Source organism: Coregonus lavaretus, assembly GCF_964263955.1.
Source record: "Coregonus lavaretus genome assembly, contig: HAP1_SCAFFOLD_6192, whole genome shotgun sequence".
Lineage (NCBI taxonomy): Eukaryota > Metazoa > Chordata > Actinopteri > Salmoniformes > Salmonidae > Coregonus > Coregonus lavaretus.
The window spans coordinates 3,253-28,416 of NW_028160811.1; the positions used below are offsets into that span (position 1 = coordinate 3,253).

Here is a 25,164-nt window from a genome sequence, read left to right on the forward strand (position 1 = left end):
CCATTTAGCAAAGCGACTTACAGTCATGTGTGCATACATTTTTACGTATGGGTGGTCCCGGGGATCGAACCCACTACCCTGGCGTTACAAGCGCCATGCTCTACCAATTGAGCTACAGAGGACATGTAACCTATTTGAAATGATGAGCGCTTCTTACATTCACCTTTTCATGTTTATTCAATTACTTTTCATTCAAATACATATCGTTTGGTTTCAATTCTTCAAAACCAAATGGTAGGTCCAGGTAGTCACAAAAATAGATGGGTGTTGGTTAAATTGTGATTTCATGAATGGATTTAAGAGCGGCAGTTTTTTTTCCTGTGATCGCGGAGCGGTTTATAGCGGAGTGGTTGGAAAGGATGTGGAGCACCAGAGCGGTGTGTAAGCACCGCTCCATGAGTGATGAGCGGGATTTCCGACCACTCAACTCCGCTGACATACTCTGGTGCGTGTGCATGTACATATGTGGATAAGTGTGTTGGTGTGCTTCTACATATGTGAGTGTGTAAACGGCTCCTGCTCTCCAGGACAGAGAGCCATACAGTACAGTGTAGTGACTCACCGAGTTGGATGGCATGCCCAGGTTGGTCTCGATGTAGGTCTCTGTCTTGGGTTCCACAGCGAGCTCTGCCTCGAGGACCTTCTCCACAGGCATGTCCTCGTTGACGCTGCTGGTGGACTCCACCTCGTTCTCACTGCGTTCTTTGGCCCGCTGGCGCTCCTCCTGGACGGCTGAGTGTAACAAAACTGGTTCCGGTCACTACTGCTGCTGCGGTGTTGTCTAGTGTGTGCGGTGTTTATGCGTGTGTTGTGTGTGTGTGTGTGTACATATGTAAATAATGTTTGTGTACCATTATTATAACATGCTCTGATATAAAGACAGAGTTAAACAGTCCCAATAATTACAGGAGACATGAATAGAGACATGAAAGGAAATACAGTACTGTGTAAACACAACATCCATATATCACTTCATACAAGGACCCCCTCTTCAGCTGTCTGATATCAGGGAGCTGGGTTTATCTAGAGCACAATAACAAACAACAAGCACCTTTCATGGCCATCATATATTGACACATTAATAATGTATGGGATGTCAGTCCTCATTTACACCCTGCATGTTCACCACAGACACTGTGACAGAATGGCTTTGAGACACTGACTGGAGCACACACATTAAAATGGGGACTTTGTCCAATATGGTTTATATTCTGTCCAGTAAATAACAGTCTCACTAAGTCTCTGGGTAAAGCAGGGCCCTTTTGGATCTGCTATGTAATTGGCTTGGCAGGGAGACACAGGAAGTGGTTTGTGTGCTGAGCAGACACAGAGGCTCACTGTGGCCGAGGCAGGCCAAACCGCACCTCCACCCTCAGAGGATTTGGGAGAGGTGTGTGTGTTCATGGGGAAGTGGTTGCTCTGCACTGACTCTGGGTCTCTCCCTATTTTCCCTTCTAGATTCCCCAATAAACATAAACACTCCCTCAGACACACATCCACACGTCTACACACAGACAAAGACACTTCATATTCTCTCTTTTCTTCCTTTTTCCTTCTCTTGTTTCTATCCAAGTGCTGAATCACAGGGGTGGGGGTTCTGGGAAGGGGAGACCGGGGAGACCGGGGAGACGAGGAGGGGACGAGGGGCCCCATTTTAGAGGAGCTGCTGTCTGGCAGTGGAGGTCAACCCAAGGGTAGAATAGTTGCGCTGGAGTCAGAGAGAGGTGAGGAGGGCTGAAATCATGTTAGCTTTATTTCCCCCTTCCCCTGACTGGGAGAGCATCAATTCATTTAATCCAGTTTTTCTTTGGATTCGCTCAGCCTTTTGGACTACCGCTGCCGTGCTCTCCCCCTGCCTCAGGGTACAGGGGGGCTTAGGCAGCACAGTGAGGTGAAAGGCAGTAAATGATCATATCCTTGAACAGAGGTTGAGCCCCATGATGATATAAATAAGAGTAAATAGGGGAGGGAGGGAGGGATGGGGGGATGATCAGGAGGGGGGAGGGGTGACTCTTGAGGTCAAGACAAATTAGCCCGGGAAAGAAAAGCTCTCAGAATGTCCTTATCCTAGACTCTTGTTTTCTCTTTTCCTCTGCTTTCGTTTTGTTCTGCGTCTGATACTCATTGGTTAAAGGTGGGGCTGAACAACTGAACACCGGGCTGAAGGCTAATGATGTGTGATATCTTTCTGTTCATGCTAGATCAGTTTTGTATTGTTTTTGCATGGTGTGGTGGTTAACGATTCAAAATAGGGAAAGCTGATCCTAGAATAACATAAAGTGATTTCTGATATGGAACTGGATTGTGTGCTTCAGATTATGTCCCTGAATAACTGGAATACCACATTGTGTCTCTAAAGCCATAATATTTAATGACTGAACATGGGAGTTAAAATAGTATTGCAAAGCAAAACTTCACCGTAGATAGTGATGCCGCTGTTCTGATGGAGACGTGTGCTAAGAGTATTAATGTCCTCCTCTCTTATGAAGTGCTAAAACTACCTCTTGATGGCAACAGCTTGTGCTCTCTCTCTCTCCGCTCTCTATCTCCCTCCACTCTCTCTTCCTCTCTCTCTTTTTTCTCTCTCTCTTTCCCATCCCCCCCCTTCTTCTCCTACCCTCCCTTGTGGTAAATCACTGTTCTTCAAGGGAAATCTGAAATCATGAATAGGTCTGCCTGTGAATGCTAACAATCACTGAACCATTCTCAAGCTAAAGTCTTGTCAATGAAAGAGCCCTGATCTGGATAACCATTAGCCTCTCATTTCAATGCTGAGCACCTCTGAGGAAGTCAGTAATTCTGACTGCGAGTCCTCTGCAACTAGTGCTCCTCATTCAGTAGTAATGAAGAGCGGATGAGTGGAGCTCTCACTATCACACAAGTGATCTCAACACAATCCAAGATCTCTACATGAGGAGCCAAACGATTAACACTGACACGACTGACACAGAGGGTTCTTGTGTGTGTGTGCGTGTGTGAGAGAGAGAGAGAGAGAGAGACAGAGAGAGAGAGAGATAAAGATAGACAGAGATAGAGAGAGAGATAGAGAGAGATAGAGAGAGAGAGAGAGACAGAGATAGAGATAAAGATAGACAGAGAGAGATAGAGAGATAAAGATAGACAGAGAGAGAGGGAGACAGAGAGATAGACAGAGAGAGAGGGAGACAGAGAGAGATAGATAGAGAGAGAGACAGAGAGACAGAGAGATAGATAGAGAGAGAGAGAGACAGAGAGAGATAGACAGAGAGATAGACAGAGAGAGAGAGAGACAGAGAGAGACAGATGGAGAGAGATAGACAGAGAGAGAGAGATAGACAGAGAGAGAGAGATAGACAGAGAGAGATAGACAGAGAGAGAGAGATAGACAGAGAGAGAGAGATAGACAGAGAGAGATAGACAGAGAGAGAGAGATAGACAGAGAGAGAGATATACAGAGAGAGAGAGAGAGATAGAGAGAGAGATAGACAGAGAGAGAGAGAGAGATACAGAGAGAGAGATATACAGAGAGAGAGAGAGAGATAGAGAGAGAGATAGACAGAGATAGACAGAGAGAGAGAGATAGACAGAGAGAGAGAGATAGACAGAGAGAGAGAGATAGACAGAGAGAGAGAGAGATAGACAGAGATAGAGAGAGATAGATAGAGAGAGATAGACAGAGAGAGAGATAGATAGACAGAGAGAGAGAGATAGACAGAGAGAGAGAGAGAGAGATAGACAGAGGGAGAGATAGACAAAGAGAGATAGACAGAGAGAGATATACAGAGAGAGAGAGATACAGAGAGAGAGAGAGATAGAGAGAGATAGACAGAGAGAGATATACAGAGAGAGAGAGATAGACAGAGAGAGAGATAGACAGAGAGAGAGAGATAGACAGAGAGAGAGAGATAGACAGAGAGAGAGAGATAGACAGAGAGAGATAGACAGAGAGAGATAGAGAGAGAGATAGACAGAGAGATAGACAGAGAGAGAGAGAGATAGACAGAGAGATAGACAGAGAGAGAGAGAGAGAGATAGACAGAGACAGAGAGAGAGGGATAGAGAGAGAGATAGATAGAGAGAGAGAGATAGACAGAGAGAGAGAGAGATAGACAGAGAGAGATAGACAGAGAGAGAGAGAGATAGACAGAGAGAGAGAGAGATAGACAGAGAGAGAGAGAGATAGACAGAGAGAGAGAGAGATAGACAGAGAGAGAGAGAGACAGAGAGAGAGAGATAGACAGAGAGAGAGAGAGAGAGATAGACAGAGAGAGAGAGAGAGAGATAGACACAGAGAGAGAGAGAGATAGACAGAGAGAGAGAGAGAGAGAGAGAGAGGGTAAATGGGTCTTTATCCTCAACGGCATGTGCTGTACCTTCTCTCTTCATTCCACAGGCCAGACATTTCTGGTAGCGGCAGTACTGACAGCGGTTGCGCTGGCGCTTGTCGATCAGACAGTCCTTGTTGTCGCGGCAGGTATAGGTCAGGTCCTTCCGCACTGTTCTCTTGAAGAAGCCTTTACAGCCCTCGCAGCTATACACTCCATAGTGTTTACCTGAGGAAAGACAGGTAATCTTCACTGAGTTTCACTTTAAAAAGTACATAGAGTGGCCATGAACAGACATTTAAGACACACTTCACACACATCATCAACTTCTTGAACTTGATTACATACTGTTTGGGCAATAACAGAGGGGTGAAAATGGTGACTATAAGTGTAATGTATATTACTATGTTCTGACATTGACAGTTCTGTCCTGATGAACAGGGTTTCTGAAGATCAGTGACCAAGTAGAGTTCTGTCTGATATTAACCATCTCCTCCACATCCTCTCTGATATGAGGGAAAGTGCAGTGGAGTAAAACTGAGTAACTTCCTATCTCTGATGCTGCAGACACCACAGACACTTTCATTCCTCGTAGACCAGTGGAGGCTGCTGAGGGGAGGACAGCTCATAATAATGGCCAGAATGGAGTGAATGGAATGGTGTGAAACACATGGTTTTCAGTACCATTCCATTCACTCTATTCCAGCCATTCCACTCCATTATTCCAAACATTATTATGAGCCGTCCTCCACAGTCATATACTTGCCTTATACTTCCTCTTAGCTGGGTTAAGTAGTACAGTATATATGGTGTATTAGTCAGCCTTTCAGTGAGTGTGTGTGTGATGAGTGTGTGTGATGAGTGTGTGTGTGTGTGTGTGTGATGTGTGTGTGATGAATGTGTGTGTGTGTTTGTGTGTGTGTGGGGGACTCACGTGAAATGGTGATGACCATGGTAGTGTCGCAGTCCCTACAGATGGCATAGATGTGTCAGCGGTTTGTGTGTGTGTTTGGGTATGTGTGTGCATGTAACCTTAGGGCACCTACCTGACGAGCGGTCCCCGCAGATGGCACAGATATGTTTGGTGAGGGAGAGGGGCGTGCACCCTTGTGAGGGCTGGGCGGGCACCTTCATCACCCCGTTGAGACCCAGCGGGGGCTTGATGTCCTCCGAGCTGCTGACCGAGTTCATCTGGGAGTTCAGCTGGAACATCAACACATACAAACACAACCACAGACAGGTCACAACGCCGTTCTGACACTGACACTCAGCATGTCATAGACACACGCACGCTTCATCAGATTACACAGAAATGTGAAACAGAAAATGTGATGAAGTGTGGTTACTTAACGTCATCAACCAGGGGCAGCTCTGTTGTTCAGCAAAATAATGATGACAGTAAGATCTGGTATAGGGAGAGCAGAACTCCGTTTTGAGCCACACAGCAAAAAGAAATGGCTATGGCTGAGTATGTATCCATGCAGATAAGCTGATTGGGAGGGTTAATGCTAACTACAGCTGGGCAGTAGTTCCAGTCGCAGCCTAGCAGGCCTCCTCCCTCCACTCCCCTGCCTGTGTTTCAGATCTAAAACCTGTCGCTGCTGGATCCTGCACCACTAAAACCCAGGAGTTCTTTAATTCATACTCCCAACAACCCCCCCCCCCTGGCCTCCAAATGCTCAGAGCTAGCATAACTTAAATGCAAAATGTAGCAGTGCAGAAGAATAAAGAGCCAGCATTGGTTTTAGCAAGAGAAAGTGCTCTTAGCTCTGCTGTGTAACAGCTCTGATAACGTTCATGTGAAAACACCCTCTCGCACTGTGTAGCCTCGCAGGGAGCGCTACGAGACACTAATCAGCCCAACTCTGCTGTTATCACTGGAGTTACTAGAGTTACTAAGAAGGGCATGCTTTGGCTAAATTACTCCACAACAATAATCACTGGATAGCCAACCATCAGTACAGCAATGGAAAAATAAATTTTTTAGAAGCCATGTCTCTTTCAGCATGCTCTAAAACTATGATGTTAAATTGACCCAAATAAACCCCAAAATTACAAATAATTCACTTTGGAAAAAATGTAAATGAAAGGGACTGAATGTGCTAATTATTTTCATGGTGATATTACCGTGGTATTACCAAGTGATGTATTTCTTTAACAACAACAATGCCATCCTCTCTCAATCAACACCTATCCTGGTGTTGACATGAGTGTTGCAGACTGGGGGGAGACTTGCTAGACTGCTTGCTAGACTGAGGTACTGTGGGTCCAAGCTAGCTAGCATATATCTTCATTGAGTTACTGTAAGCTGTACGCTAACAGAGCAAAGGCACATACATTGTTTATAGGCTGAGAGAGAAGAAGATGAAAGAAACATGTTGTATACAAGACATAATGATGAAAATAACATGACACTACAGTTCAGCTAGCCTTTCTAACCTTCAGCTGTGTTTCCAAAGCTCTGTCAGGGTACATTAGTATACCGTTTACACATTAACTATACACAAAGACAAACATATCCCCTTTCTCTCTGACATATGGAATCCTTACAGCTCAAGGCCACAGGGCATACACATGTAGATATGTGGACAGGCAGCACACACCCACTTTATTATATCTGCACTGTACACAGGCCACCCCCACACCAGGGCTCAAATGAGGGGCAGCAACTACCAAAGCCTCGTCACACATACTGTTCACATGTGCACACGCATCTACAAACACACATGCAATCTGATTGGGGACTGACTTCTTTCTTGGCAGAAAATCTGATTTATTTGATAATTGTCTTATAGTGTATATTGCAGCAGAAACTCAATGCTATAGAAATTGATATCATGTGTATTATTGAGCTTATGCTACAAAGACAATAGATGACATTGAAGACGTTATGTGTAGTGCCATCATTCAATTATACACTACATTTATACAGACTGTCAGTGTGTTCATACGGACTGTCAGAAAATAGCAATTGATGACTGAGTGCCGTATTTTCTCATGCAACATGAAACTGTGAGCACATCTGTGGTTTATAAACACACACGCACACACTCTAGACACACAAGCACGCACAATCTTGAGTTCTTACCTCAGTTTACCCTTTTCCATTGCAGCACAAAAGAGCCTGTCTACTCGTCTGATATTGTCCCTATCAAACCCAATAGCTGTCTGACAGAACATACCATTCCTCTCCAAATCTATTTTCAGTGAACCTGCAACTCAATCTGTCCACAGTTACACTACTCTCCATGCCGGGGTGGGCTGGGGGTCTCTCGCTCTCTAGTGCTTCTCTCTTGCCCAGGGCAGTGCAGGGATGGTGGGGGGATTAAAGGGGCTCAGTCCTGGGTCTGTAAATAGAATACAACCCCCCTCCCCACCACCACCACACATACATGCAAACCCCCCCAAGAGGGGGGAACAACCAGACAAGCTGTGTGTGTGGAGTCCCCCATCGCTGGGGAAAATCTCTGGATGATCCTTATTACTAGGGCTGGGAATTGCTAAGGACCTCACGATATAATATTATCACGATACTTAGGTGACGATGCGATATGCATTGTGATTCTCAAGGTTCTATATGTATTGTGATTCGATACTGTGATTTTATTGCAATTCGATGTTCCAAACATATTTCTCACCATATGTCTGCTGCAGAGAGACAAGAGAGAGCCTCGAGAAAATGAGTTTTGATCAGTCATGGAAATAAAAGTGCTAAAAACAAAATTGGTTCCCTATTTAAAAAGAAGATGGAGAACAAACTATGAAGGCAAAACACTGGAGATTTGGCGCAGGTACAGCCAACTAATGTTGCGATATTGTCAAAACGATGTGATACGATATATCATCAAAAATAATATCCCGATATGTAACTGTATCGATTTTTTCCCCCGTCACTAATCATTACCCCTTCTGGGTGTCTGATAGGGCTGGGACGATACCAGTATCACGATACTCATTAGTATTGTGGCAAGGAAACTAAATACGAAGCGGATTTAACTTCTTTAGGAAAACAGCCCTAATGTTGGAAACAAATATCATTACGTTGTCATCCAGAGTCACATTTATGTTCCAATAGCACCCAATATTTTACATACAGCTCTTTTTTAAAGGAGCTAAGAGTTTGGTGTTTATTTTTGCCATGGAAAAAATATTACGATACTGGTATCATCACAGCCCTAGTGTCTGATGGTGTCGGTTTGTCAATGGCTTATGTTCTCAGGCAAACACTAGTGAAATGTTTGTCTGTGGTTTTATGGAACATTTGCGAGATTGCTGAATGCTCTCTTACTGTAAGAAGGGGACTGTTGAAAAGTTCAGACAATACCCTGTGTTTGAATCAGAACCAATACAGTCTGGTTTACTATGAGGGAACATAGACCCACAGATGAGAGGAGAGAAGAATGGAGCATGAGCCATGAAAAAGCACACTCAGCCAGTCCAGTGACTCAGAACAGAGACAGAGAAAGAGAGGGGAGAGAGAGTTGTGTTACTGAAGCATTTGGAACTCTGTGGCCATAGCAGGTGTGTGTTATAGTGTAAGGTGTGGCTATACTGCTCGCCCAGTAAATGCTCTAATGTAATGGGTGGTAAGGGACATTCGATCAGTGCCTCGAGCACAGCTGAGGTGTTAGAGTGCTCCAGACTGTTACATTCCACATGGAACTGATCTCGCTCCCTCCATCCCTCCATGTCACGCCCTGACCTGGAGAGACTGTTATTCTCGAGGTAGTTTGGTCAGGGTGTGAATATCATGTGTGTGTATTTCTATGTGGACATTCTATATTTGTATTTCTATGTTTGGCCGGGTGTGATTCCCAATCAGAGGCAGCTGTCGCTCGTTGTCTCTGATTGGGGATCATACTTAGGCAGCCAGTTTTCCTGCCTGGGTTGTGGGATCTTGTTTGTGTTTCGGTGAGTTTGGCTTGTTTGTGTATAGCCTTCGTTGCCTTTTTGTTGTTTTGTCAGTGTGTATTCAGTCAATTAAACATGTTTGCATACCACGCTGCACCTTGGTCTGACCCGTCTCTCAACGACCGTGACACTCCAGTGTGTGCTGGTGATCTTCATAGGGGAAAAAACTAATGGAAATGTAAAACAGCAGTTGACAGTGTGCTCACTGTGATGTAACAACATTTCTATTTATAGTGGGATTGGGAGAGTCTAAGTTGTTTCAACGCCACAATCAAATACACTATGTACGCATGCCTCTACAGTGAAAATAACCCATTTACACAAATAGCATGACTCCTAACTACTAGAATGCTTTTTGTCTATTACAGTATATAACCAGTAATATGATATAATGATACTTACACACAGTCCTAGAAAAGAGTAGACAAGAACAGGGGAGACATTAGAGGCCCCTGCTTAAGACTGGCTTAGTTTGTTTCACTGAGTCTCGGGCACAGACTTTGCTCATGAAGACACATCAAAGGAATAAATCAAATCCTACTGCACCACTTCTCAATGCTCAACCCCCAAGTGTAACTTCTGCATCTAACAGTTCAAGGGCACCTTTTACTGAGTAGAAGTTATGAGGCTTACATTATTTTTTCATAACACCACCCATTATAAATGTTGAACACAAAACTTGAATAAGTGCAGAAAGCCATTGTCAGGAACAAAATATTATATTTGAATCCTGAAATTTTCTTTCCACTAGAAAACTGGATTCCTCTCTGAAGTAAGACCTGCTAGTGAGCGATCAACTGTTTGATGTTTGGTATTAATACCTTTTCTAATTTGCAAGGCTAAAACCCCAAAACAAAAGGTGGCCAAAGCTGAGGAAGTGGACACTGGATTCAAATAGAGACAAATCTCAGTCTGACAGACAACAACGCTTAACCACCAACCCGTAGGGAACAGTCAAAGGTGTGAAGTCAGTGATCTAACCTTCTGATAACCCCAATACAACCTGTGACCTCTGACCTCATTTCCTGTTGGAAACAACAAACAACCTTATCATCACATACAACCTGGACTCTTTCTCCCCAACAATAATATGTGTCAGTAATATTTGTTGTCAGCAGGATCATCAACATCTAATCTTGACAAGCTATCAACAGATATGAGGGTAGGGTTTCACACAGGAGGTGTGCATCTCTAACCTCTCCAGAGGCATATAAGGAATGCTAACAGTAAGTCACCCTTTGGGATCAATTACTGCCGTGTTACAACTCAGAAGGACACCTGTCTAACACATACACACTCACACACACTATACTTTGATGTATACTGCTACGATGAATATGATAGTGCCTGTGTTTTATCAACAGAACGTTCCAGATGTCAAAAACTGTGCTGCAGTCTATCAGCATAATGTTGTTATGAGAATGTAATGGAGAGAGCATTGTAACATGGACTAGAGAATAGACACTCAGGCCTCCTGCTGGTGTCTCACCTCAGTGTGGCAGTATCAGATGTGTGTTAGTCAGGCTTGTTATCATAGGGGACATGGCCTCCTCCTGTGGGCTGGCACTATCCAGTGTACTGCTGACTGAGCAGCTTTCCCAATGCTGCTACAGACTCACACTTTTCTCACACCGCTCCCTCTCTCTAACTCTCTCTCTCTCTCTTTTTCTTTCTGCCTCTCTCGCCTCTTTCTCCCTCTTTCTCGCTGCCTCTCTCTCTCTCCCCCTCTCTCTCTCTTCCTCTCTACCCCTCTCTCTCTGCCTATCTCTCTCTGCCTCAATTCAATTCAAAGGGCTTTATTGGCATGGGAAGCATATGTTTACATTGCCAAAGCAAGTGAAATAGATAATAAACAAAAGTGAAATAAACAATTAAAAAATGAACAATAAACATTACTCACAAAAGTTCCAAAAGAATAAAGACATTTATCTATATACAGTGTTGTAACGATGTGCAAATAGTTAAAAGTACAAAAGGGAAAATAAATAAACATAAATATGGGTTGTATTTACAATGGTGTTTGTTCTTCACTGGTTGCCCTTTTCTTGTGGCAACAGGTCACAAATCTTGCTGCTGTGATGGTATTTCACCCAATAGATATGAGAGTTTATCAAAATTGGATTTGTTTTCAAATTCTTTGTGTGTCTGTGTAATCTGAGGGAAATATGTGTCTCTAATATGGTCATACATTTGGCAGGAGGTTAGGAAGTGCAGCTCAGTTTCCATCTCATTTTGTGAGCAGTGTGCACATACAGTTGAAGTCGGAAGTTCACATACACCTTAGCCAAATCCATTTCAACTCAGTTTTTCACAATTCCTGACATTTAATCCTAGTAAAAATTCACTGTCTTAGGTCAGTTAGGATCACCACTTTATTTTAAGAATGTGAAATGTCAGAATAATAGAAGAGAGAATGATTTATTTCAGCTTTTATTTTTTTCATCACATTCCCAGTGGGTCAGAAGTTTACATACACTCAATTAGTATTTGGTAGCATTGCCTTTAAATTGTTTAACGTGGGTCAAACGTTTTGGGTAGCCTTTCACAAGCTTCCCACAATAAGTTGGGTGAATTTGGACCCATTCCTCCTGACAGAGCTGGTGTAACTGTGTCAGGTTTGTAGGCCTCCTTGCTCGCACACGCTTTTTCAGTTCTGCCCACAAATGTTCTATAGGATTGAGGTCAGGGCTTTGTGATGGCCACTCCATTACGTTGACTTTGTTGTCCTTAAGCCATTTTGCCACAACTTTGGAAGTATGCTTGGGGTTATTGTCCATTTGGAAGACCCATTTGCGACCAAGCTTTAACTTCCTGACTGATGTCTTGAGATATATCCACATCATTTTCCTTCCTCATGATGCCATTTATTTTGTGAAGTGCACCAGTCCCTCCTGCAGGAAAGCATCCCCACAGCCTGATGCTGCCACCCCCGTGCTTCACGGTTTGGATGGTGTTCTTCGGCTTGCAAGCACCCCCTTTTTCCTCCAAACATAATGATGGTCATTATGGCCAAACAGTTCTATTTTTGTTTCATCAGACCAGAGGACATTTCTCCAAAAAGTACGATCTTTGTCCCCATGTGCAGTTGCAAACCGTAGTCTGGCTTTTTTATGGCGGTTTTGGAGCAGTAGCTTCTTCCTTGCCGCGCGGCCTTTCAGGTTATGTCGATATAGGACTCGTTTTACTGTGGATATTGTCACGACTTCCGCCGAGGCTGCCTCCCCTCCTTGTTCGGGCAGGTTTCGGCGTCACCGGCTTACTAGCTACTGCCGATCCATTTATCATCACTCCATTTGTCTTGTCTTCAATCACACACACCTGGTCCTTATCCCTCATTAGTAATTGTATAAGTGTTCCCTCTGTTTCCTTGTCTGTGTGGGTGATTGTTTATTGTGGAGGTTAGTGAAGCTCAGTGGAGCTTGTGTATTTTGTATCAACGGGAGAATTTTCCTGTGTGCCTTGTATTTTCCAGTGTGCCTGATTTGTGCCCTGGAGTGTGTTTGACGCATTTCTGCGTAAACCTGTATTTTGCGGATTAAAACCTGTTATTCTGTGATTTACCCTCCTGCGCCTGACTCCTTCAACACCACCTCATCACAGAATCACCCACCCGCTATGGAGTCAGCGGGAGAGACGCGCATGCCTGGAGTCGTGAATGCTAGCTAGCTTGGGTGAAGCGATGGATTGGGTTCTTCAGGTCGTCCAACGCCTGGAGAGGAGAGAGCCCGATCCGTCGAGACCAGCTGGCCAACCGGATCCCGCCACCTACACCCCAGCACCCGGAGGGATCCAGATATCCTGACCACGGGAGTTCGACGGGACAGCGGCGCTGTGCCAAGGATTCCTTCTCCAACTGGAGCTCTACTTTTCCAGCATCCGGCCGGTCCCGTCGGAGCGGGAGAGGGTGTCCGCCCTCGTCTCCTGCCTCTCGGGGAAAGCCCTGGAGTGGGCCAACACGTGGAGTTCGCTCGCCTCTTCCGGGCGGTCTTCGATCACCCGCCCGAGGGTCGAGAGGTGGGCGAGCGGCTGGTCCACCTGAGGCAGGGGACGAGGACTGCGCAGCTGGGTCCGGGTGGAACGAGCAGGCCCTGATCGACCATTTCCGGGGCCATCTGCAAGAGGACGTCCGACGGGAGATAGCCTGCCATGACACCATGTTGTCCTTCTCGCAACTGGTGGACATGGCCATTCGTTTGGACAACCTGCTGGCAACCAGAGGACGTCCTGGAGGAGGTCTGCCCGTTTCCATTCTGGCCGACTCGGATCCAGAACCGATGGAAATGGGTGGAACCGCTAGCCGAGAGAGCGGAGGACGACAGCGCCAGTGCCACACTGGTGGCACGAAGGGACATTTCACCACACGTTTTCGTCAACGCTCTTCTGGGTTTGGAGGCGGCAGGCAGGGCACTCTCGTATCACCACAGGTATCGAACACCCACACTCGTTCAGAGCCCTCTGCTGCGAACTGTAAAATACACATCTCCTTTCCTGAGCACATGGTAGTCCCCAATGTAAGGCGCTAGTCGATTCAGGCGCAGCTGGGAACTTTATGGACAGGGCATCAACCCAAGGGTTCTCACGGGGTGGTCGCGAGAGTGTCAGGGTAGGTGTCTAGGTGTTTCCGTAGGTGCAACCACGGTGGAAAGTCCAGACAGTACCTCCACCGTGCGCCTTCCCCCTGAATACCTCGATCTGGCGCAAGCGTTCTCTAAAACGCAGGCGACTAAGTTACCACGTCATCGGGCGGGGGATTGCGCGATAAACCTTCGGGTAGACGCTGTACCTCCCAGGAGTCATATATACCCCGTCACAGGCTGAAACGGTGGCTATGGAGTCATATATCACAGAGTCCCTGAGCCAGGGGTATATACGTCCCTCCACTTCACCCGCCTCATCAAGTTTCTTCTTTGTGAAGAAGGACAGAGGTCTGCGCCTGTGCATTGATTATCAACCACTGAACAGGGAGACGATAAGATTTAGTTATCCTCTCCCCCTCATTCCTTCAGTGATTGAATCAATGCATGGGGCGTGCTTCTTCACCAAATTAGATCTCAGGAGTGCGTACAACCTGTTACGTATCCGAGAAGGAGATGAGTGGAAGACAGCATTCAGCACAACCACAGGGCATTATGAATACCTGGTGATGCCCTATGGTTTGATGAATGCTCCCTCAGTTTTCCAGTCCTTTGTGAACTAGGTGTTTCGGGACATGCTTGGTCGCGGTGTAGTGGTCTACATCGATAACATCCTGGTGTATTCCGCTGCGCGCCGAGCATGTGTCCCTGGTTCGCAAGGTGTTGGCCGACTGTTGGAAAATGACCTTTATGCTAAGGCAGAGAAGTGTATGTTTTTCCAGCAGTCCATCTCGTTCCTTGGATACCGCATTCCCACCTCAGGTGTGGAGATGGAGGGAGATCGCATTTCAGCCGTGCGTAATTGGCCGACTCCAACCACGGTTAAGGAGGTGCAGCGCTTCTTTGGCTTTGCCAAATACTATCGGAGATTTATCCGGGGCTTTGGCTAGGTCGCAGCTCCCATTAACTCCCTGTTGAAGGGTGGGCCGTCCCGGCTCCGCTGGTCTGCTGAGGCTGACCTGGCCTTCAGCAAACTGCGGGGTCTATTCACCTCAGCCCCAGTACTGGCCCACCCCGATTCATCACTACCATTTGTAGTGGAGGTGGATGCTTCCGAGGTTGGGATAGGAGCTGTCCTGTCTCAACGCTCGGGTACGCCACCCAAGCTCCGCCCCTGGCTCGAGGGGGCGAAACACCCTTTCCTCGTCTGGACGGACCATTGTAACCTCGAGTACATCCGGGCAGCGAGGAGGCTGACTCCTCGCCAGGCCAGGTGGGCCCTATTCTTCACCCGGTTTGATTTCACTCTATCATACATCCCGGGTACGAAGAACGTGAAGGCAGACGCACTGTCCCGGCTGTATGACACAGAGGAGAGGCCCAGCGACAACACCTTCATACTGCCGGCCTCCTGCATTGTTGCGTCGGTAGTATGGGCGATGGACGCGGATATAGAGCAGGCATTACGCACGGATCCCTCTCCACCTCAGTGTCCAGATGGGCTACAGTACGTGCCTGCTCTTATCCGTGATCCTCTGATCTACTGGGCACACACATCACCCTCCTCTGGTCACCCAGGTATCGGCCGTACAGTGCGCTGCCAGACCGGAAAATACTGGTGGCCTACCTTGGCTAAGGACGTGAGAGTGTATGTCTCCTCCTGCTCAGTGTGTGCCCAGAGTAAGGCACCTAGGCACCTCCCAGCTGGTAAGTTACAACCTTTACCAGTTCCACAACGACCATGGTCTCACCTAAGTGTTGATTTTCTAACTGATCTTCCCCTCTCCCAAGGTAACACCACCATCCTGGTCGTTGTGGACCGCTTTTCTAAAGCCTGCCACCTCCTTCCTCTGCCCCGTCTCCCCACGGCTCTGCAAAATGCGGAGGCCCTGTTTACACACGTCTTCCGGCACTACGGGGTACCAGAGGATATAGTGTCTGACCGAGGTCCCCAGTTCACGTCCAAGATCTGGAAGGCGTTCATGGAACGGCTGGGCGTCTCGGTCAGCCTGACCTCTGGGTTCCACCCCGAGAGTAATGGGCAGGTGGAACGGGTAAATCAGGACGTGGGTAGGTTCCTGCGGTCCTACTGCCAGGACCGGCTGGGGGAGTGGTCGGTGTTCTTGCCATGGGCAGAATATGCCCAGAACTCTCTCCGCCACTCCTCCACTAACCTAACGCCTTTCCAGTGTGTTCTAGGTTACCAACCGGTTCTGGCACCGTGGCTCCAGAGCCAGACCGAGGCTCTTGCGGTGGATGACTGGTTTCGGCGCGCGGAGGAGACGTGGGATGCTGCTGCCCACATTCACCGCCAACGCGCTGTGCGTCATCAGAAGGCCAACGCTGACCGCCACCGCAGTGAGGCCCCCGTCTTTGTACCGGGGGATCGGGTCTGGCTCTCGACCCGGAATCTGCCCCTCCGCCTGCCCTGCCGGAAACTGAGCCCGCGGTTTGAGGGGCCGTTCAAAGTCCTGAGGACCTGTTTCCTCCAGTATCTTCACAAGGTCCTTTGCTGTTGTTCTGGGATTGATTTGCACTTTTTGCACCAAAGTACGTTCATCTCTAGGAGACAGAACGCGTCTCCCTCCTGAGCGGTATGATGGCTGCGTGGTCCCATGGTGTTTATACTTGCGTACTATTGTTTGTACAGATGAACGTGGTACCTTCAGGCGTTTGGAAATTGCTCCCAAGGATGAACCAGACTTGTGGAGGTCTACAATTTGTTTTCTGAGGTCTTGGCGGATTTCTTTTGATTTCCCCATGATGTCAAGCAAAGAGGCACTGAGTTTGACGGTAGGCCTTGAAATACATCCACAGGTACACCTCCAATTGACTAAAATTATGTCAATTAGCCTATCAGAAGCTTCTAAAGCCATTACATCATTTTCTGGAATTTTCCAAGCTGTTTAAAGGCACAGTCAACTTAGTGTATGTAAACTTCTGACCCACTGGAATTGTGATTGAGTTAATTATAAGTGAAATAATCTGTCTTTAAACAATTGTTGGAAAAATTCCTTGTGTCATGCAGAAAGTAGATGTCCTAACCGACTTGCCAAAACTATAGTTTGTTAACAACACATTTGTGGAGTGGTTGAAAAACAAGTTTTAATGACTCCAACCTAAGTGTATGTAAACTTCCGACTTCAACTGTAGCCTGTCTTCTTTTGAGAGCCAGGTCTGCCTATGGCGGCCTTTCTCAATAGCAAGGCTATGCTCACTGAGTCTGTACATAGTGAAAGCTTTCCTTAAGTTTGGGTCAGTCACAGTGGTCATGTATTCTGCCACTGTGTACTCTCATATTGGCAACCAATCCAGGCCCTACTTCATAACAGATTTACGGCATAATAATCAACCAAATGATACTTCAAATCACAAAGTTATCTCTATCTTAATCATGAACCAATAAATAACATCATAATCTCGAATAACAATCAAATTATAAACCACATAATAGCGACATTATGAAGTGATGTGTTCATTTGTTGGACCTGCTTGTTAGATATGATGAGGAGGATAGTCATTTCAAAATTGTCTGCAACTCTAAACCAAAGCCCAGTCCCTGACAATCACTGACTGATGAGAAAATCATATGGGGGAGAGAGCTAGAGTCAGATGCAGTTGACACTGACTGTTTTCACATTTCCAAACTAAAGAGCCTGGTTAACCTTTCAACATAGAAGTCACATATGATGAAGAGATGACAATTTCCATGGGCCTTCAGGCTTACAGAACAAAATGGCCACCAACTTCACTGGAACAAGTTACAGGGTCAGGAGGATAATTGGGAGTTGTGTGATGGAATTAAATTGGTCCGGAGCAGACAATACTTTCCACAAGGTCAATCTGAATGAGAACAGTACTGTAGGCAACAAGGGAAATATGGATGGAATGATCTTGCACCAGTGTCATATTGAATTAGCACCAAACCAACACTTCTGTAATTAAAGCCATGTATTATGGGGGTTAAAGCGATGAATACTGTCATGACAACTCACAAAGGAATCCGGTGCTATTCAGTGTTCCCTCAGCTAATGCAATACCAAGTCATGTGTTTGAAATAACTGCTAATCCTAGAATGAAATAAACCCAATAAGTATAATTGAAGGACAGTCCTCTGATGATTCAGTTGGTCTCTCAGTCCAATTTGTCCTTGCTTCTATATTTGTGACCCACCAACTGGATTCGGTCCTATGTAGCAACATTTGAAATGGTGTTTTTTTTTACATTGGATAAAAGTAGAGACTCCGAGCTAGAAAATTGTATATCATGCACTGCAGTTGAGGGAAAGTAATTCTGCTTTGAAAGTTGATAAACTTGTAACCCCACTTTTGAGAAAATGGCCGTGAATGTTTTGGTACACCTACTGGATAGCTCTTCTTTGTCTACACGCATTCAGCTTCGTTCATACCCTCTTAAGCCACCCATCTCTTTAAGGATTCACAGTGTAGTAAACAACCAAAGATTTCAAAACTAAAAGTGGTGAAAATAGTAGTAAAAAGTAGTTGTAAAAATACACTTTATCTAATCCTTGGCCTATATCCTAATCTGGCTTTGTGCAGGTCATGTTGTTCTTCACATTACAGTCTCTGGTAAACACACACTATATCAAATAAAATCAACGTTTATTTGCCACATGCACAGGATACAGAAGGTGTAAACAGTACAGTGAAATTGTTACTTGCATAGTGGAATCATTTCTTTAGACATGTAGCTAGCTAGCTAAACAATTAACCATAATCCCAACTCTAATGCCACTTTAAAAATAACTGGGAACTCTGGAAAAAAAACAAGCTCCAACTGGGAAAAATCTATTTGAATGGTCATCCAACTCAGAATTCCAACTCGGGAACTCTGGCCTCTTTCTAGAGCTCCGACTTTCCGACCTGAAGATCACTGACGTCCTGATTTGACCTCGTATTTTTCAGATCGCAGTAGTTTTGAAAGCGGCAATACACCCATGCATGAATCTGCAAGTAGCTAAAGCTAACCAACTAGGTTCAATGTTAGCTAGCTAGCTAACATTATACTACAACTAGCAAGGCAAATGGCTTTAATAATAATAATAATAATAATATGCCATTTAGCAGACGCTTTTATCCAAAGCGACTTACAGTCATGTGTGCATACATTTTTTGTGTATGGGTGGTCCCGGGGAACGAACCCACTACCTTGGCGTTACAAGCGCCGTGCTCTACCAGCTGAGCTACAGAGGACCACCGCTTTCTGAGATATGAATAATATTCCTACACAGATCATACACGTAACGTTAGCTAGCAAGCCAGCCAGCTAACATTCGCTAGTTAGCTAACACTACACTTTAACTTGCAATGAAAACGACTTTCTGACCAAATTAGAAACATATAATATCTGAAAATGTAGCTAGTTAGACTCTCTTACATGGATGAACGCTTCTCCCTTTCTTGTCATGGATGCCAAGGTGTTTTATAAAACAGCCTTCTTTTGGTGTTCTCTTTTTGGACTCTCCGCACTTGGCAATCATCTCTCTGCATCCACCGGGCATTCCATTGATTTAAAAACTCGGTCAACTTCTTCCGTGACAATGGACACCTTTTCTTCCCCAGCATTGTCATCAGAAGGCTCTACAATGTCTGGTTCAATGAAAATGTTTTTACCTAAATCAGGGATTTCCTCATTGTCTGATTCATTTTCAGAGTCAGCATGGCATGATCATCCTCCAGAAAGTAGTCCATCACAACTTTTTCCCACTGAGCTTTGTCGATAGCGCTATTAACTTCAGGGCAGCAATGTTGAGAGCAGTAGCAAAACTTTTTCAGTTCTTCATGAGATCTTTTTTTTAAAAGCTGCAGTAGACAGTAATATAAACACATACTGAGCAGCTCATGTTTTGACAGAAGCATGCTACATGGCAGACCAATCTGAACTCATCTCTCGGCATGTCCAGCCCCCATCCATTATCTCAGCCAATCATGGCTAAACCAACTAGGCTTGTAATTTAACAATTGTATATTCGTATTTACAGATGGCATACAAGTTTGTTATTAAGGCACATGAAAGCTCACATGTTCCAGAAGGCATTTCTGAAGAAAATAAACACATTTTGATTAAAAATAACAAACTTTCAAATGCCTCTCCTGGGAAGTAGTGATGTGCGACATAAGCCTAGTTTCTTGAAATGGGTAAAATATGTTCCTCTATCAACTGTAGAGATACTAGGGATGACTAAACACAAAGAATGAAACTACATTTTTTCAGGGTTAAAAGCCCCAGTCTGGACTAGGACTATTATGGTGACGAGTCATGACCGCAGTCAAATTCCACGTGACCGTTTAGTCACGGTAATTAGGCTTCTCCAAAACCGTACTCTGATGCTGCTGATGGTCATTAGTAGCCTACCAAACTTGCGAACTGCCAGTCACTAATGGCCTGGTACTCAGTGATCTATTGTCCCTCTAATTACTCTGACATCAATGCAAATTCATGTTGCGCAACATTTCTATAGGCTAAGCAATTGCGTGAGAAAACAGAGTTTTGATGGCCTCTATTAATTTTATTTAATTTTTATTTAACCAGGTAAGCCAGTTGAGAACAAGTTCTCATTTACAACTGCGACCTGGCCAAGATAAAGCAAAGCAGTGTGATAAAAAAAAAAACACAGAATTACATATGGGGTAAACAAAACATAAAGTCAAAAATACAAACAGAAAATATATATACAGTGTATGCGAATGTAGTAAGTTATGGAGGTAAGGCAATAAATAGGCCATAGTGCAAAATAGTTACAATTTCGTATTAACACTGGAATAATAGATGTGCAAAAGATGATGTGCAAATAGAGATACTGGGGTGCAAATTAGCAAAATAAATAACAATATGGGGATGAGGTAGTTGGGTGGGCTAATTTTAGAAATTAAAAAAGAGAAGGATCCCATCAGCTTTCTATAAGCTAGGCCTATTATACACTATATATATACAAAAGTATGTGCACACCCCTTCAAATTTAGTGGATTCTGCTATTTCATCCACACCTGTTGGTGATAGGTGTATAAAATTGAACACACAGCCATGCAATCTTTACTGACAAACATCGGCAGTAGAATGGCCTTACTGAAGAGCTCATTGACTTTCAACGTGGCACCGTCATAGGATGCCACCTTTACAACAAGTCAGTTCGTCAAATTTCTGCCCTGCTAGAGCTTCCCCGGTCAGCTGTAAGTGTTGTTATTGTGAAATGGAAATGTCTAGGAGCAACAACGGCTCAGCCGCGAAGTGGTAGGCCACACAAGCTCACAGAACGGGACCGCCAAATGCTGAAGCGTGTAAAAATCGTCTGTCCCCGGTTGCAACACCACTACCGAGTTCCAAACTGCCTCTGGAAGCAACATCAGCACAATAACTGTTCGTCGGGAGCTTCATGAAATGAGATTCCACACTTCACCATCTGGCAGTCCGACGGACAAATCTGGGTTTGGCGGATGCCAGGACAACGCTACCTGCCCGAATGCATAGTTTGGTGGAGGAGGAATAATGGCCTGGGGCTGTTTTTCATGGTTCGGGCTAGGCCCCTTAGTTCCAGTGAAGGGAAATCTTAACGCTACAGCATACAATGACATTCTAGATGATTCTGTGCTTCCAACTTTGTGGCAACAGTTTGGGAAGGTCCTTTCCAGTTTCAGCGTGACAATGCCACCGTGCACAAAGCGAGGTCCATACAGAAATGGCTTGTTGAGATCGGTGTGGAAGAACTTGACTGGCCTGCACAGAGCCCTGACCTCAACCCCATCGAACACCTTTGGGATGAATTGGAACGCCGTCTGTGAGCCAGGCCTAATCGCCCAACATCAGTGGCCGAACACACTAATGCTCTTGTGGCTGAATGGAACCAAGTCCCCGCAGCAATGTTCCAACATCTAGTGGAAAGCCTTCCGAGAAGAGTGGAGGCTGTTATAGCAGCAAAGGGGTGACGAACTCCATATCAACGCCCATGATTTTGGAATGAGATATTCGAGGAGCAGGTGTGATCATGTAGTGTATTTATTTTTCAACTTTCCTAATATTAAGCACATTGCTTCGCTTAACAACCGGAGTATAGCCTACCTGGCTGGCATGAAAATGAACCGTGGGAAAAGTGTCCTCCATCCGCTATTTAAGTGCATAGATTACATGTATTTTTTTGTCCTGCCGCTGTTCCATCAGGTGCATGATAATGGTCCATTCTAAATCAAAACTAATTTCACACATATATTATTTAGTATATGTGAAGACAAGATTTAATTAAGAGTAGTCTGATGGGTGACAATATTATCGCTTGTGAATTATATATTATCACTTGTGAAAGATGCCCAGCACATGCCGTTTTTTTGCAACTTTTTCAATTCATAGTCGCACACATTATGTAGCCTAGCCCAAAGGCCTATATGTTTTGATAAGGTTTGCATCACAACTACATTTACATTTTAGTCATTTAGCAGACGCTCTTATCCAGAGCGACTTACAGTTAGTGAGTGCATACATTATTTTTACATACTGGCCCCCCGTGGGAATCAAACCCACAACCCTGGCGTTGCAAACGCCATGCTCTACCAACTGAGCTACATCCCTGCCGGCCATTCCCTCCCCTACCCTGGACCAATTGTGCGCCGCCCCATGGGTCTCCCGGTCACTGCCGGCTACGACAGAGCCTGGATTCGAACCAGGATCTCTAGTGGCACAGCTAGCACTGCGATGCAGTGCCTTAGACCACTGCGCCACTCGGGAGATACGAGCCACTAAAGTGGCCAAATAACTCCAAATGTAGCCTACAGAGCCTAGTGAAATGTGTTCTTATAAGCCCAGTCATTGCGCAATCGCATGTGAAAACAGAGTTTTGACTGGCCACTATTTAAAAGACGATCCCAGCTTTCTCGTGCTGCTATATTATTTGCTAAATTCTTAAAAGCAAGCACATTAATCCACTTTAAAACCTGGCATACATAGACAGCGTGTGAGTTTCAAGTTTGGAGAAGCTAATTTTCACTATAAAAATGCACCTATATAATAAAGCATTCTATGCATCATCACATTTGTAGACTTATGTAAGATAGCCTTCTATTCCTAATGCAATGATGAGTACATTGGATAGTATAATTTCGGCTAATAATATAACTCAATCACTGTTCGCAAAAAAAGACCGTTCAACGCATGGCTGAGCTCGTTTAGCGTAGAGTAGGCCTAGGCTACACCAGATACGTTTCTTGATTCTTTGCATCGGAAAAATGTGGCCTTTTATAAACACATTTCATGCAATTCTACTACACTTTATATGACTGGAGACATTAGCAGAATATTTTTTAATAGACAAATAACAGGGTAGCCTACTCTGCTGACACTGACAAACATATCAATAAAAACAACGATGTCCATATAATAGGCCTACAAGGGACACAAATAGAATATGACGTCCATCTAAACTGGAGGAGGAAATTATTGTAAAAAACGTTTAAGTAGCACTGACCCAACCAACAATGATAAATAGTGAATATGCGCAGTGCGCACTCACCAGGGATATTGCCGATGCTCTCCACTGGTACCAATAAGATAGGCTATACTGTTGTTCGCTCAATTAAATGGAGAATTTTGATAACTGAAAGACAGATGTGTTTTCATTGTCTTCTCTTTACAGCAATAACCATTTGCTTTCAAAACGGTTTTCCCGCGATTGTATTTTAAAATATTGCGATACAACTGACTTGGCCTCTCTACTTTTCACAGACAGACAGTCGCAACTCAACAACAATCTGCCCAAATTGCGTGCGCTGCCTTTCCTTCCGACTGTAGACAATACGATTTAAAACAACCCACAACTTATTTATTTTTTAATAAGCTAATGATCCTCTGTTGCTAAATCATGCTTTAGTAGCCATTTTTGAATTATTTTATTTATTTCTGTATAGACAGGAGTAGGCTAATTAAGCTATATAATTTTGGCAATTTAATTCAATTTACTTTAGGAAAAGCTTTCCTAGCCTTATGGACGTGTTGCCTATGCTTGCATATTAAAAACATAACTGAGGGAAGGAGGTTCTCACCCAAGATTTGACGGTACATGGCCCCGTCCATCGTCCCTTTAATGCGATGAAGTTGTCCTGTCCCCTTAGCAGAAAAACACCCCCAAAGCATAATGTTTCCACCTCCATGTTTGACGGTGGGGATGGTGTTCTTTGGGTCATAGGCAAAATCCCTCCTGAGATGTGTGCAAACCTGGTGGCCAACTACAAGAAACGTCTGACATCTGTGATTACCAACAAGGGTTTTGCCACCAAGTACTAAGTCATGTTTTGCAGAGGGGTCAAATACTTATTTCCCTCATTAAAATGCAAATCAATTTATAACATTTTTGACATGCGTTTTTCTGGATTTTTTTGTTGTTATTCTGTCTCTCACTGTTCAAATAAACCTACCATTAAAATTATAGACTGATCATGCCTTTGTCAGTGGGCAAACGTACAAAATCAGCAGGGGATCAAATACTTTTTTCCCTCACTGTACATATTATTCAATCATTGCACCCACACTGCTCACACGCGTCAACGAGCGTCTGCGTGGCCAGGTGCTAAAATAGAACTTGGTTCTATTTGTGATGCTCAACGCGCTGCAAGTCCTGCCTCTCCCATCTCCTCATTGGTTTTTAGGAGCATCTACCCACGTGGGTGATTGAAAGATGAACTGAGGTCTACGCTTTTCGACCTGTCCTGAAATTAATATAATTGGTTCAGAGTTTGTTTTGATATTTCAACTTGCGTGTCCTGATCGCGTCTGGTGTGGGGGGACAAAATCAACTTCCGCGCACAAGTTGAATAACTAAAGTTGCATAAATAACTCTTAATTAAGCATATAGGAGGACATGTTTCTTTGTTAACCACTCAACACAGAATAGCCGCATGTGTGCACTCCCTCAGAAATCATTTGGAGACAATATCCTTTCTATTTTACTCAGCTATGTTCAATTGTATTCTTCATACTATAAAATAATAATGCTAAAGGAACTAGTTTAGCCCACAGCCATATGGCATAGCCAGATCAGGGCCTAACATAAGGACAACATAGAATATGCTATTCTGTTCTTCTGAAATAGGCTACATTTTCTTCATATCATTTTTATTTAGACCTGGATTTATTGTGATGGTGTAGGCTATATTAAATTGATTTATTAGGCTTTTTTAAATGTAGATGTTCCAATGGTCTGCATCAGTGGCTTGTAGGCTATGCGTGGAAGCCAGGTGATGCTAAACGTGTTTATGTTAATTAACGGTCAATTACCGTGAGACCGGCAGTTATTTGCATGACAATCACCGGCTGACAAAATTTCATGACTGCCACAGCCCTAGTCTGGACTCATCGCTGCTGAAAACAATCTG

General features: G+C 44.6%; 1 protein-coding gene across 1 annotated transcript in view; it reads right to left on the minus strand.

Moving 5' to 3' along the window:
• Positions 1 to 562: 562 nt before the first annotated feature.
• LOC311121427 (retinoic acid receptor RXR-alpha-A-like) overlaps positions 563 to 25,164 on the minus strand; it is a gene marked incomplete at its 3' end in the record, with an annotated part of 29,656 nt that continues 5,054 nt past the window's right edge. The window contains exons 2-4 of the mRNA XM_084195920.1: positions 5,351 to 5,507; positions 4,353 to 4,532; positions 563 to 732 (exon numbers count right to left, since the gene is read on the minus strand). Of these exons, the coding sequence (XP_084052046.1) occupies positions 563 to 732; positions 4,353 to 4,532; positions 5,351 to 5,507 (507 nt within the window). The remainder of the gene's footprint in view (positions 733 to 4,352; positions 4,533 to 5,350; positions 5,508 to 25,164) is intronic.